The 13347-nt window shown below is 36.3% G+C and overlaps 1 protein-coding gene across 1 annotated transcript in view; it reads right to left on the reverse strand.

Annotated features, from left to right (window-relative positions):
- Positions 1-13347, reverse strand: part of BRDT (bromodomain testis associated) — an 82117-nt gene that overhangs the window by 53066 nt on the left and 15704 nt on the right. Inside the window, exons 2-4 of the mRNA XM_082453688.1 lie at positions 6295-7233; positions 5399-5536; positions 3543-3657 (exon numbers count right to left, since the gene is read on the reverse strand). Coding sequence (XP_082309814.1) covers positions 3543-3657; positions 5399-5536; positions 6295-6483 — 442 coding nt within the window. The 5' untranslated portion in view covers positions 6484-7233. The remainder of the gene's footprint in view (positions 1-3542; positions 3658-5398; positions 5537-6294; positions 7234-13347) is intronic.

A 13347-nucleotide genomic window follows, 5' to 3' on the forward strand; every position in this document is an offset into this window, starting at 1 on the left:
CAGCGCTAGGACTAGAGACATTTGGATCACATCACCTTGAAATCTATTACAGTCAGCACTCAGTATCCGTAGGTTCCACACCTGCGGATTCAACCAACCTTGGATACAACACTCAGAGGCAACCCACGGATATGGGGGACCACTGTAGTATGCCATTTTATATAAAGAACTCGAGCATCCGAAGATTTTGGTATCCAGGATGGGTCCTGGAGCCAGTCCCTTGTGGATTCTGAGGGATGACCGTATTTCAAAAGCCCATCCTTCCATCTAGGCAACTCTATTCTTCTAATTGCCCAGGCCAAAAACTTTGGAGTCATCTGTGACTCCACTCTCTCTCAAACCCAATTTCCAATCCATTAGCAAACTTTTTTGCTCTATCTTCTTATCCAGAATCCAACTATTATTATAGGTGGTAATGACCCTGAATTACTGCAGTAGCATCCTACAAGGCCTTCTTTCCTTCTGCTTTTTACATCCTATAGTCTATTCTCAAAACAGCAAGCAAAGGGATCTTTCAAAATTCAAATAAGATCATGACACTTCTGCTCAATGTCCAGTGGTTTCTAATCTTCTCTCCAAGTAAAAGCCAAAGTCCTCACAATGGCTTGTAAGGAACCATATGACCTCTCTACTTTTTCCCCCTACCTCTGCGCTCCTTCCAACCTCACTTTCTATCACCCTTCCCCTCACTTATTTCACTCCAGACTACTGGCCTGCTGTCCTCAAGTTTGGTAACCATAAGCAGACTATTTGCTCTGCCTGGCAGGAGACAGCCTCATGGCTCACTTCAACACTCCCTTCAGGCTTTACTCAAATGTCACCTTCTCAAGCCACCCTATATAAAGCAACCCTCTCTATTCCACTACTCTTTAGTTCTCTTATTTTTTCCATGTCATTATCATATTTGACATATAACATATAGCATCCCTGACTCTCCAAATTCTATAAATCTGGGAGTTAACAGAACACAGATGGACTTTACGAAAATATCTAATATCAAGCCCTAAAAAATACCTCAATATTTAGAGATTGAGTAGAAGAGGATGATAAGGCCAAGAAGACTATAGAATGGGAAGCAAACCCTCACAACTAGTGTGCACCAAGAAATAAAGGCATTTCAAGAGACAGTAGCCTTCTAAAGCAACTGATAGGGATCAAGAAATGAGAACAGAAAAATATTACTTAAATTTAGCAACATAAAGACTACTGACAAGAACCTTTCTAGTGATGTAGTAAGGCTAGAACCTATACTGAAGTGAGTTCATGAGTATGTAAGAGGAAAGCAAAAAACAGGACAGTGGCTAGAAGGATATACGGAAAAGGTGAATTTTAAAGATGAGATACTAGAGCATGTTTATAGTATAATAAAACTAACCTGATAGAGAATGAAAGATTAATGACGCAGGAAACAAAGGGGATAAGCAAAGGAATAAAATCCTTAAGAAGGTAAGGAGGGAAGCAAGATCCAGGTCATAAATGAAGGCAATGGCCAAAAGTGATGGAAGGGAAAAGGCCTTTGCCCTAGCTGACCCCTCTGCCTGGAATGTTCTTTGTTCAAATCTTAACTTCTCAATGAGGCCTAGTTTGAACCTATCATGTATGTCTCTCTTTCACTACTAGAATGTAAACTCCGAGATGGCAAAAGTTTTTGTTTTGTTCATTGATATATCCCAAGAATACAGAACAGTGTTCTGGGACATAAGAGGTACCCAAATATTTGTTCAATCAGTAAATCAACACCAATTCAATTCAAAGTACTACTTAAAAAATTTTTTTTCTTTGCCATAAAGTATCAACATGTAACCACATTATTTAGACTAGCTACCGTCACATGGCAGTTTCCCTACCACTGTGCATAAAAAATGACATGACTTAGGCAGTAGAAAGCTCCTACTAAAAGTTACTTGGAAACCTAGACCTTCACACCAAAGCCAAATCCTACCTATCTGTCCAGGCCAAACTGAAGTTCTATCACCTCTAAAGCCTTTCCCAGCTTTTCCAGTGCAAGTCAATTTCTCACTCTTGAACCATAGCACACACCACGTGTAATTTCACCCGACACTTATTGTAATGCATTGCATTATTTTAAGAAGTTTTATTTCTAACTTAAATGTAAATTTAAATTGAGAGTTAGGGTGGTTATACTTTTTTGAAGTCCCAAAGTACGTGCCTTATAGGGACAAACATCCAAGTAGGTACTGACAGAAAAACAAAGTCAAAGAACTTTCATCTAAGGGAAACCTATGCTTTTAGCAATAACCTGAGCACCTGAAATAAGTAGCTACAACTTAACCATCAAGAAACTGTTAAAGTGTTGTTTTAAAGGAAAACATTCTAAAGGTAAGTAATTTTCACCTTGCTAGAGATAATATTTTAAGTCAGCAATAATTATCACCTTGTTTTAACAATTTAAGTAACATACTGATCTATGTGTTTTTTGCCTCACAAGTGCTTATTTTAAACCTCTTGTGGAAACCTATGCTCATATTGTAGACTTACGATCAATCTTCTCCAAAAATAATAAAATAAAAACTTTATTAAATAGCGAGTATCTCACAGGATGGATGGAAAGCAAGCTATAAGTCATGACCCATCCTAAAGATCTATTAACAACCAGCAAAAAAGTACATCATACTATCAATAAAACAACCTCAACCATCACCTGAATTGGTACAAGTCTCATATGTCCCAGCCACTTAACATATACTTTACAAAAATTTACAACCATGAAAGCTAAATATTTTCCAGATATTATAGATGAGGAAACTAACATGGAATGATTAAGGAACTTGACCAAGGTTTACAGCTTCAGTGACCCAAAGATAAACCAACATTTGACGTATGACAATCTTGATTAACCTCTACAATAAACCAATCTGAATACTTAAGATTAATTTTATAACTTCATATTTAAATATTAGAATTATTAGCTGTAAAACATCTCCCGCTAAAGTTCTGAGTTAAGAGCTAGAAAAAGAGAATCTTCAGACCCAACAGCAACACTTCATTCTTAGCTATGGGATCTTCTGATACAGAGAAACGCTGGCAATTTTGGCCCTTTTAATTAGTATAGCACAGATACATGATCCACTAAAATAGTAATAGCAACTATGAATTATTTGGTGCCTACTATGTGAATGGCACTATTCTATAGGAAACTTTGCTCCAAGGCCATAATCTATACAGTCCTCCCAATCTTGTATGATAGCCATCCTTGAGCTCAAGGTTGAGCAGATTGTTTAAAGGGACATTTTAGATGTAGAAGGACTTCTAGACGTCTACCTCCTTTCAGGTATTTATTATTTATTTATTTATTTTTATTTATTAATTTTTTTGGCCATGCCGCATGGCTTGCAGGATATTAGTTCCCCGACCAGGGATCGAACCCGGGCCCTTGGCAGTGAGAGTGCCAAGTCTTAACCACTGGACCGCCAGGGAGTTCCCAGGGATTTATGATTTAATTCTAGTCATTATACTTACACACACATTCAAATATATATGAAAAAGAGAAAGAAAGAGAATATAAACCTTTTCTTGCTTACCTTTCTTTATTCTTTCCTTACCACCCACAACTTGCTCTTCTTGTGGCATCTGAGATAATTTCTGCTTGAACAGCTTTTCTAGAGCTTGTGCCATAAGAACAATGTCATCTCCAGGCTAGAAATTATATAAAATGTAACATAAGTTTACACAGTATGGTCACTGTATCAAATTTCTATAATTCAGGCTACCTTACTGAAGGCAGTGCCATAGTACTCTTAGACAGTATTTACTAAACAGTATTTATCGCTTCTAAATTAAGTATAGCAGCTCACATTTAAAATTCTAACATCCTACCCCTATAACTTCTAAAAAGGACTGAGGATGCCATTCTGAGCACTAGAGGGTTAAAATCCAACCAATCCTACTAATACAAAAAGGTATTAGAAATTAGAATTTCTACCTTACAAATAGGTTAAAGCAAAACTTGTTCATGGCTATAAAAAGTACCTCATGGTTTGACCTGATGTGATTCAATTTTCAATTAACTAAGCAATAAAGTGACACTGTAGAGCTAAGTTTTAAATCTTAACTATCTGCTTAGAAGTCTTCATCTTGCTTTACTTGACTACTGAGAAAAAACTAAATTACAAAGCAAAGCCTAAAGCAGACACCTATTTCTAAGTTAGGTAGTTCAGGAAAATTACTGAATTTTGTTTGAAAAAATTAAATGTAAGAGGACTCTTTACAATTATTAAATTAAAATGAAATTTGCCAATGGTACTTTCAGAATACCATTAGTTCTGATTTTTAAAAAATTCACATTAGCTAATAGTCTTAAATCTATTATACATAAGGTGGCACTGATGATTACCTTGGAAACTAAACCAACATTTCTATTACATTTCAGTGTCACTAGTGATTTTGAATATATGGAATATAAGTTTTAAAATTTTTAGATAGCATAGAACAGCTTGAAAAGGATGCAGTACTTAGGGAAACAGGAATCCTATATGGAGGAAAACTGAATACACAAATCCAGTTTTATGGATGAAAACAAAAGTGAAGATTAAGTTCAAAGTGTCCACATATATTATCATACAGGCTAACACGTTAACACAAATGCAAAACTACTACTGAGATATAACACAATGTGTCTGATCTTTAAGTTAACTTGTATGAAGTTTAGAAGTATGTAATTTGGGCTTCCCTGATGGTGCAGTGGTTAAGAATCTGCCTGCCAATGCAGGGGACAAAGGTTTGAACCCTGGTGTGGGAAGATCTCTCTTGCCGTGGAGCAACCTAAGCCCGTGCACCACAACTACTGAGCCTGCACTCTAGAGCCCGTGCTCCACAACAAGAGAAGCCACGGCAATGAGAAGCCCGCGCACCGCAACAAAAAGTAGCCCCCACTCACCGCAACTAGAGAAAGCCCGCGCCCAGCAACAAAGACCCAACTCAGCCAAAAATAAATAAATTTATTGAAAGAAAAAATAAGTATGTCATTTGTTTGGCTTCTTAGATTATAACTACAGATCCATACCATAAAAATTTAACCAAGATTAGTGTATAATAAGATTTATCATTCATATTATAACTAAAATGGCAGAAGTGTAGTAGAGAACATTTTGAGATAACACTTTATTCACAGAAACCAGCAATCATTAGTATTTTATTTTTTAAAACATAGTAAGCCATTATAGCTATTCAGACAAAAATACAGCAAAAAATATGGCAAAATGAACGAATACTGATACATGAAAATTAGGAAATAAAGTAAAAAACATTATCTTTAAAAATATGGAATGTACCCCAAATCAAGACTTGAAATTTGAAATCAGCACACTTGTTTATACACATCTCTTTGCTCTGTATGTAAGAGCAAAGAATTAGCAAGTATAGCATAAGGCTTACAGACCTTGTTGTATAAATAACAATTTGAAAACATTGTATTGAAGTCTTCTATACATTCCGAAGCTTTCACATAATATTTATGTTCCAAGCGATTCTTGATTGTATTTAAATCCATTGGGCTTTTTATAATGGTATAATAATCCTATGGTGTAAGAAGAAATTCTAAATGTTAGTAGTAAGAATGAATTCACTACAACAATTGGTACACAAGAAATTTAAGAAGCTATACACCTGTAACTAGAGACAGCAATTGATTAAAAGCGATAATATAGAAACCAAAACCTTTTGTGATGAGAAACAAAGTTGATTACCATGGCATTTTTCTTCAGAGAGAAGGAAAAAAAAAAAAGCCAATAAAGAAAGAATAACGAAATAATATAAGAGTAGAACCATCCTGGAAAATAACAAGGGCATGAAGAAAAAGAAACTAGAATTTATGAAGTCTGACAAATCCAGAGTACAATCCCAGCTCTACAGTTTACTAGTTACATTACAAATTACTTAACCATTCTGTTATCAGATGGCTAAAAATTCCTAATATAAGACCTAAAGTTGAATTCTGTATGTGAAACACCTAAATCTGTCAGGACGTGTCAAGAGTGACTTCTTGGAGAAGGGAACACTTATGACAACCTTACACCAAAAGGTCAAGGGACATATGCTATAAACAAGAAAGCATATGTTGATACTTACAATTTACCACAACTTGCTAAAATGAGAATTTCAGTGCTCAGAAAAATGAGTTTTTTGTTTTAGGAAAAAATACTCGTTGGGATATTCTTTAGTGGTGCTGAATAATTTGTTTACTAAGTTAAATATATTTCATAATATTATTTCTATCAGAGGATATTTATAGGGTTTTACTTGTTTTAAACTAACATAATTACAAGACACACTCACAGGCAACTTTAGTTTGACAGCATCCACAGGCTGCTGAAAAGGCCAGGAAAAATTATGCTTCCTCAAAGCCTTCAGGACAACTTTCTGTAGATACTGCAGTTGATTCGTCCATCGCCCATTTTTCTTAGTATTTATATACTCTGGTGGTGGAGGGTTAACAATAGCTGTTTGTCGACTTGGCAGAGACATTCTCAACTGCTTCAAGTCCTTATATTCTAATGTTGTCTATAGGTACATGCCCTAAAAAACAAAAAAAAAGAAACCAGAAAACAAACAGCAAAAAAACAGTTATTTTCAAAGCACCTTTAAAATGGTTTTTATAGGAACAGAAAAGTTTTCTTCAAGAGTAGCAGATTTCGGGCTTCCCTGGTGGCGCAGTGGTTGAGAATCTGCCTGCCAATGCAGGGGACACGGGTTCGAGCCCTGGTCTGGGAGGATCCCACATGCCGCAGAGCAACTAGGCCCGTGAGCCACAATTGCTGAGCCTGCGTGTCTGGAGCCTGTGCTCCACAACAAGAGAGGCCGCGATGGTGAGAGGCCCATGCACCGCGATGAGGAGTGGCCCCCACTTGCCGCAATTAGAGAGAGCCCTCGCACAGAAGCAAAGACCCAACACAGCCAAAAATAAATAAATAAATAAATAAATAAATAAACCCAAAGTTTAAAAAAAAAAAAAAAAGAGTAGCAGATTTCATATTTTAAAGCATATCATGACTAGGACAGCAAAAAAAAGAAAAAAGAAAAAAGAAAAAAAGAAAAGCCAAATGATAAATTTATTTGTAAATAAATACGAACCTTTTTCTATGTAAGTACTAAAAGTTGTTTCATTATGTATGCCTCCATTTTGGATGATTTAAGTTATTCCAATCTTTTACAGTAATTTCTTTCTGCCTTTCTTAAACACAAATTGAGGTCTGAGCAGGAAAAATCTATAAATTCCTGGTAAAAATGAAATAACAGGGAATGTTAAAGAGATGGTTAAAGAATAACTATCTGAGTATATAGTTATTCTACAATTATTAATCAGTGAAGGGAGAAAGGCAAAGGAATTTTTCTGGCTAATTTAAATAAAGTGATTTATTTTAAAAGCGAATTATTAGGAAGAAAAATGACAAGTGTTAATATGCTACTCTTTAGTGCATATTTCTACATCTAAAATAAAATAGTTTAAAGCTTCACTAGTATTTCAGAAAGATGGTATCTAACATTCCTAGACAACATTATTACTTTAAGGATAAAAGAGCAAAGGTACTACCAAGTGTATCAGCAAAGTATGACTATTAAATAAATTGTCCATTTTTCAGTGTTAACATGTAGCCAGTTTACCTTTTATTTTTTTCATTAAAGCAGTGTTAGTTTTCAGCCCTTGCTGCATATTAATCACTTGTGCATTCTTAGTCTAAAATTGTGGCAAACTACATACAGCGTAAAATTTACTATTTTTAAGTGTATAGTTCAGCAGTGTTAAGTATATTCATATTTTTGAGCAACTAACCTCCCGAACCTTTTCATCGCACAAAACCCAAACTCTATACTATACCTATTAAACAACTCCTCATTCTCCCCTCTCCCCAGCCCCTGGCAACCACCATTCCATTTTCTGTTTCTATGAATGTGACTACTCCAGGAATCTCACATAAGTAGAATCATACTGTATTTGTCTTTTTGTGACTGGCTTATCTATTTTAGCATAATGTCCTCAAGGTTCATCCATATTGTAGCATATGTAAGAATTTCCTTCATTTTAAGGTTTAATAATATTCCATTATATGTATACACATTTTGTCTCCCCATTCATTCATTGACAGACACTTGAGTAGCTTCCACCTCTTGGCTATTGTGAATGGTGCTGCTATAAAAACATGGATGTATAAATATCTCTTCAAGACCCTGCTTTTAATACTTAGAGATATATCCCCAGAGTGCAGAAGTGGAACTGCTAGATCATATGGTAATTTTATTTTTAATTTTTGAGGAATCCCATACTGTTTTCCACAGCAGCAACACTGTTTTACGTTCCCACCATCTACAGGGTTCCAGTTTCTCCACATCTTCACAACACCTGTTACTTTGTTTGTTTAATAGTAGCCATTGTAATGGGTGTGAGGTGTTGTGGATCATTTAAAAAATACCAATGCCCTTCTGAGATGGCCCATCTCCCAAGGTCCTCTTGCCTTTTGAGACGGACCACACTCTGTCTATGGAACGTGTATCTCTCTAAATAAATCCACTTCTTACCTATCAAAAAACCCAAAAAACAAAAAACCAATGCCTAGGTTCAAACCTCTGGAGATATAGCTTGAGAATCAGTTTTGTTTCTTTTTTAAGTTCCCTGGACATTCTGATGTGTAGTCAGGTTTCGAACCACTACATTAAAATGAATTAACTTGGAGATGATTTATAATTTTATCTCATCATTTCACTTTTCTCCTCATCTTATACAAATATGAACTAGAACTCAAAAAAAAGTCATTGAGGGGGGTTCCCTGGTGGTGCAGTGGTTAAGAATCCGCCTGCCAATGCAGGGGACACAGGTTCGAGCCCTGGTCCGGGAAGATCCCACATGCCGTGGAGCAACTAAGCCCATGTGCCACAGCCACTGAGCCTGTGCTCCAGAGCCTGTGACCCACAACTACCGAAGCCTGCCCACCTAGAGCCCGTGCTCCGCAACAAGAGAAGCCACTGCAATGAGAAGCCCTCACACCGCAACGAAGAGTAGCCCCCACTTACCACAACTAGAGAAAGCCCGTGCGCAGCAACTAAGACCCAACACAGCCAAAATAAATAAATAAATAAATAAATTTAAAACAATTTTTTAAAAAGTCATTGAGGGCTTCCCTGGTGGCGCAGTGGTTGAGAATCCGCCTGCCAATGCAGGGGACATGGGTTCGAGCCCTGGTCTGGGAAGATCCCACATGCCGCGGAGCAACTAGGCCCATGAGCCACAACTACTGAGCCTGTGCGTCTGGAGCCTGTGCTCCGCAATAAGAGAGGCCGCGACAGTGAGAGGCCCGCGCACCGCGATGAAGAGTGGCCCCCCCTCGCCGCAACTAGAGAAAGCCCTTGCACAGAAACAAAGACCCAACACAGCCAAAATAAATAAATAAATAAAATAAAAACTCAGCAGCATTTTAAGTGCTTAATGGCCACATATGCCTACTGGCTACTGTACGGGACAGTGCAGCTATAGACCACTGCCATCATTGCAGAAAAGCTTTTTGACAGTGCTAGAACAAATGAAACAAAAATCATAAGGAAAGAGACAAATGTAGAAAATGGAATATTTTATAAGACAAATGGCCCATCTTTTATAAAAAGCAGGATTGTTAAAGAAAATGAGGAACTGCTCTAAATTAAGACATAATAACTGGGGACTTCCCTGGAGGTCCAGTGGTTAAGAATCCGCCTTCCAATGCACGGGACGCAGGTTCGATAGCTGGTCGGGGAACTGAGATCCCACATGCCACGGGGCAACTAAGCCCACGCGCTCTAGTGCCCGCGCCCTCTGGAGCCCACATGCCACAACTAGAGAGAAGCCTGCACACCACAATGAACAGACCACTCGCTACTACGAAACATCCCGCATGCCGCAACGAAGATCCTGCGTGCCGCAACTAAGACCCGATGCAGCCAAATAAATAAATAAATATTAAAAAAAAAAAAAAAACAACACAACTGAACTCAACTTACCATCATCCTATATCAAATCTTGGTTTGAGATCAACTATTAAAGACATTTTTGGGGACTAGGGAAATTGAGGGAATTGTTCATTTTGATAGGTGTGAGAACAGTAGGGTAATTATGTAAGGAAAAAAAAGTTTAAATACATGCTCAAAAAATTTGGTGTGAATAGCCACATCTGTGAAATATGTTTAAATGGTTTTGGGGAAAAACCTATATAGACAAGCAAACATGGCAAAATGTTGACAACTGTTGGTAGTTATACAGGTGTCCTTTGTTACTACTTTATCCGTTATTCTATATGTCAGAAATTTTTAATAATAAACTTAAAGTGCACTGTGATTGAAGGCTGCAGATGGACTGACCATGGACAAGAGCTCTGATAATTATCATTGGGCAAAAGAATAGCTAATATTTGGTAATCTGATGATGATCTCAGAAGTGCTCTGCATTGGCTAGAAGTCCTGGTTTCTTGTCTGAGATGAAATTCTGTCCAGCAATAGAGAGCTGGGAATTATCCCCTTTATAAAATATTCTTTGTAATTATTCCAGTCTTACTGGTCAAAGTATTTTAATCTTTTCTTTCTTATTTAAAATTTTTTAAAAAGGAGCTATGTGGCTTTAAAAGATATTTGGCAAATTTCTGTTAGATAGCTGCCAATTTCACTATTTTATTTTACATTCACTAAAGACTTTTTACATTTTATTTTACATTCACTATTTTATTTTACATTCTCTAAAGACCTTCTTTTATTATTTTTAGCTTTTACTCTTATTAAGAGTAAACAAAAAATGCCAGCATAATGGTCCAGCAACAGACCCTCTAAAAGATTCACCTTAATTGACATAATGGTAGGTCACAATTAGTAAGGTGTCAGAAGTAATTTGTCATTTAAATAGATTGGTTACTTCAAGATTTTCTCTAAAATCACTTACACTCCAACATACTGAACTATGGAGTTACAAGTCTACTGGGAACTATGCATAATCCGTGGCCTATACTGCCTATGTGAAAATCCACTGTTGTTTCTAATGGTTATGATGAGCTGTCATTTTATTGTTATTTCTGCTTTCAAAACATTTTTTACCCATGGATATATTTCTAAAAAGAAAGACACCATGGGCAGATGAAATCTAATGTCACTAAGAATTGAATGTTATGTAACAACCACCAGTTACAACTGCTCAAAAACAATGTATTATAAATGATTATTAAAAGTTCTGGTTTACTTTGATAAAGATAATCACATAATAATGTAGCATCACCTTGTCAACAATCATTCTACGGTTCCATGGGCAAATTGCCTTAAAATCAGATCCCTTTTGTCCACACAATAGCTTATTATAAAATAATCTTGGGAATTCTGGAGAAATTCTTAAAGATAATATATCATTTATGGATTTCAAAAAATAAACAAGTTTATTTGAATTTTAACATTCACATGGTTTGAATGGATACAACAAAGTTTCCTTTCCCATTCTTGTCCCCCAGCCAACCAGATCCCCCTCCTTACTCGTAGCAATTTCTTGTGTATCCTTTTAGAAACTGGTTCTTTACACTTCATCTTAGAAAATGTCCTAGAGCAGCCCCCTCCCTCTTTAATGCCTGTGCAGTATGTAATCTTATGGATGTGGACATATGGATATTATAAGCAATGTTGCAATGAATATCTACTCATTAATAAGTAAATATATCGTTGCATACGTATGCCAATACCTATTGGATATATTTCTTCCTTTCTTCTTTTGGCCTGGCCTACTGGATTTATTTCTATTGACAATTTCTGGGCCAATGCATTTAAATTTTGCTAGATGTTTAATTCTTCTCTATAGGTTATTCCAACTTATAGAGTGAAATTTTAAGCTGCTAAGAAAAAGAGAGCCTTTGGGGTTGTTATGAATGTTTCAGTCATCCCTGACAAATACATGTAGGCCAAAGATTTCCTGAAATGCACACATAAGCTAAAAAATGTTTCCAAAATGTTACAAGAAACATATAAGTTATTTTGCTGTGTGGTGGCACTTCTGGTTGGGTTCATAGATCTTACACATGCAGGGAAGCAGTACAGCATAAAGAGCCTGGATTCTTTAAGAGTTCTCATCACAAGAAAAAAAATTTTTTTTTCTATTGCTTTAATTTTGTACCTATATGAGATGATGGACATTTACTAAATGTATTGTGATAATCACTTCATTATATATGTAAATCAAATCATTATGCTGTACACCTTAAACGTATACAGTGCTGTAAGTCAGTTATATCTCAATAAAACTGGAAGAAAAAAGAAAACAAAAAAACCCCCACTGTCTAAGAATCTATTGGTCTTGTCTGATTTTCTAATTCAGTTTGGTTTCATAACCTAATTAACATTTCCTGAAATTTACCATTTTTTCCCTGTTTTAAATTATTTTTGCTTAAAAGCCTCTGGTGTTATATCCCTCAAAGCATTCTCTTTTTTTCTATTTGGGTTTTGTGTACTTATTAGGTTTATAAAAGACTGCTTATTAGTTTTTTTTCAAATACTCCTATCTCCTGTATATCCTGAATAAAAGTGGTGATAGTGAGGCGGGAAAAAAAAGTTTGGATTCTGAATATCAGATGCCTCTAGGGCTCAGAAAGATCAAAAGCAATCTGCCCTGTGATGAGCTCAAATACTGACTCCAAATCCTGCACCATCAAATTAGCCATCTCCAGTTCAGGGGAGAAAATGGTTTCTTCGAAATAAAATCAGGCTTTATTTAAGGTCAAACAGGTAATTTGTAGAAAATGTATATTCTTCACAATGGTTCAATCTTCTCATCTCCTCCTCCCTCAATCTTCTTGTCTGAACTCTTTTCCCAGATACTCTAGATAACACCCCTGCTGAAGGTCCTTGCTCTCTTCTGCCTGTATCTTCAATACTTCTATACTAGCTTACCCTCCATATAAACTTTATCAAGTCTCCTTAAAAATTCCTCTCTTGATCCTATTCTATCCTTCTAGTCTCAATCTTCTCTCTTCTGTATTTCACACCAGAGCATCCTAAAAAATGACACTGTCTCTACTCCCCACATCACACATGACTTTTTCCTGCCATTCCTCTAAAACTCCCCTTACATTAAGGTTAATACTTACGATATTTACTTGTTAAATCCAATGGATTCTTTTTGAATCTTATACCTTACTTGACCTCTCAGCTATATCTGTCACTAGACCATTGTGACTCTCTTGAAACTCTTTTCTGGTTTCCAGGATACCACTTTCCCCAGATTCTGTTTGTTCACTTACTAAGTATTTACAAAGCACCTACAATGGTGGCAAGCACTGAGCTAGGAATTGGGGGATACAATAATCTCTTTACAGAGACTTATAAATAGGCAATTCCAATAGG

This window comes from Balaenoptera physalus (assembly GCF_965194825.1).
Source record: "Balaenoptera physalus genome assembly, chromosome: 1".
Classification (NCBI taxonomy): Eukaryota; Metazoa; Chordata; class Mammalia; order Artiodactyla; family Balaenopteridae; genus Balaenoptera; species Balaenoptera physalus.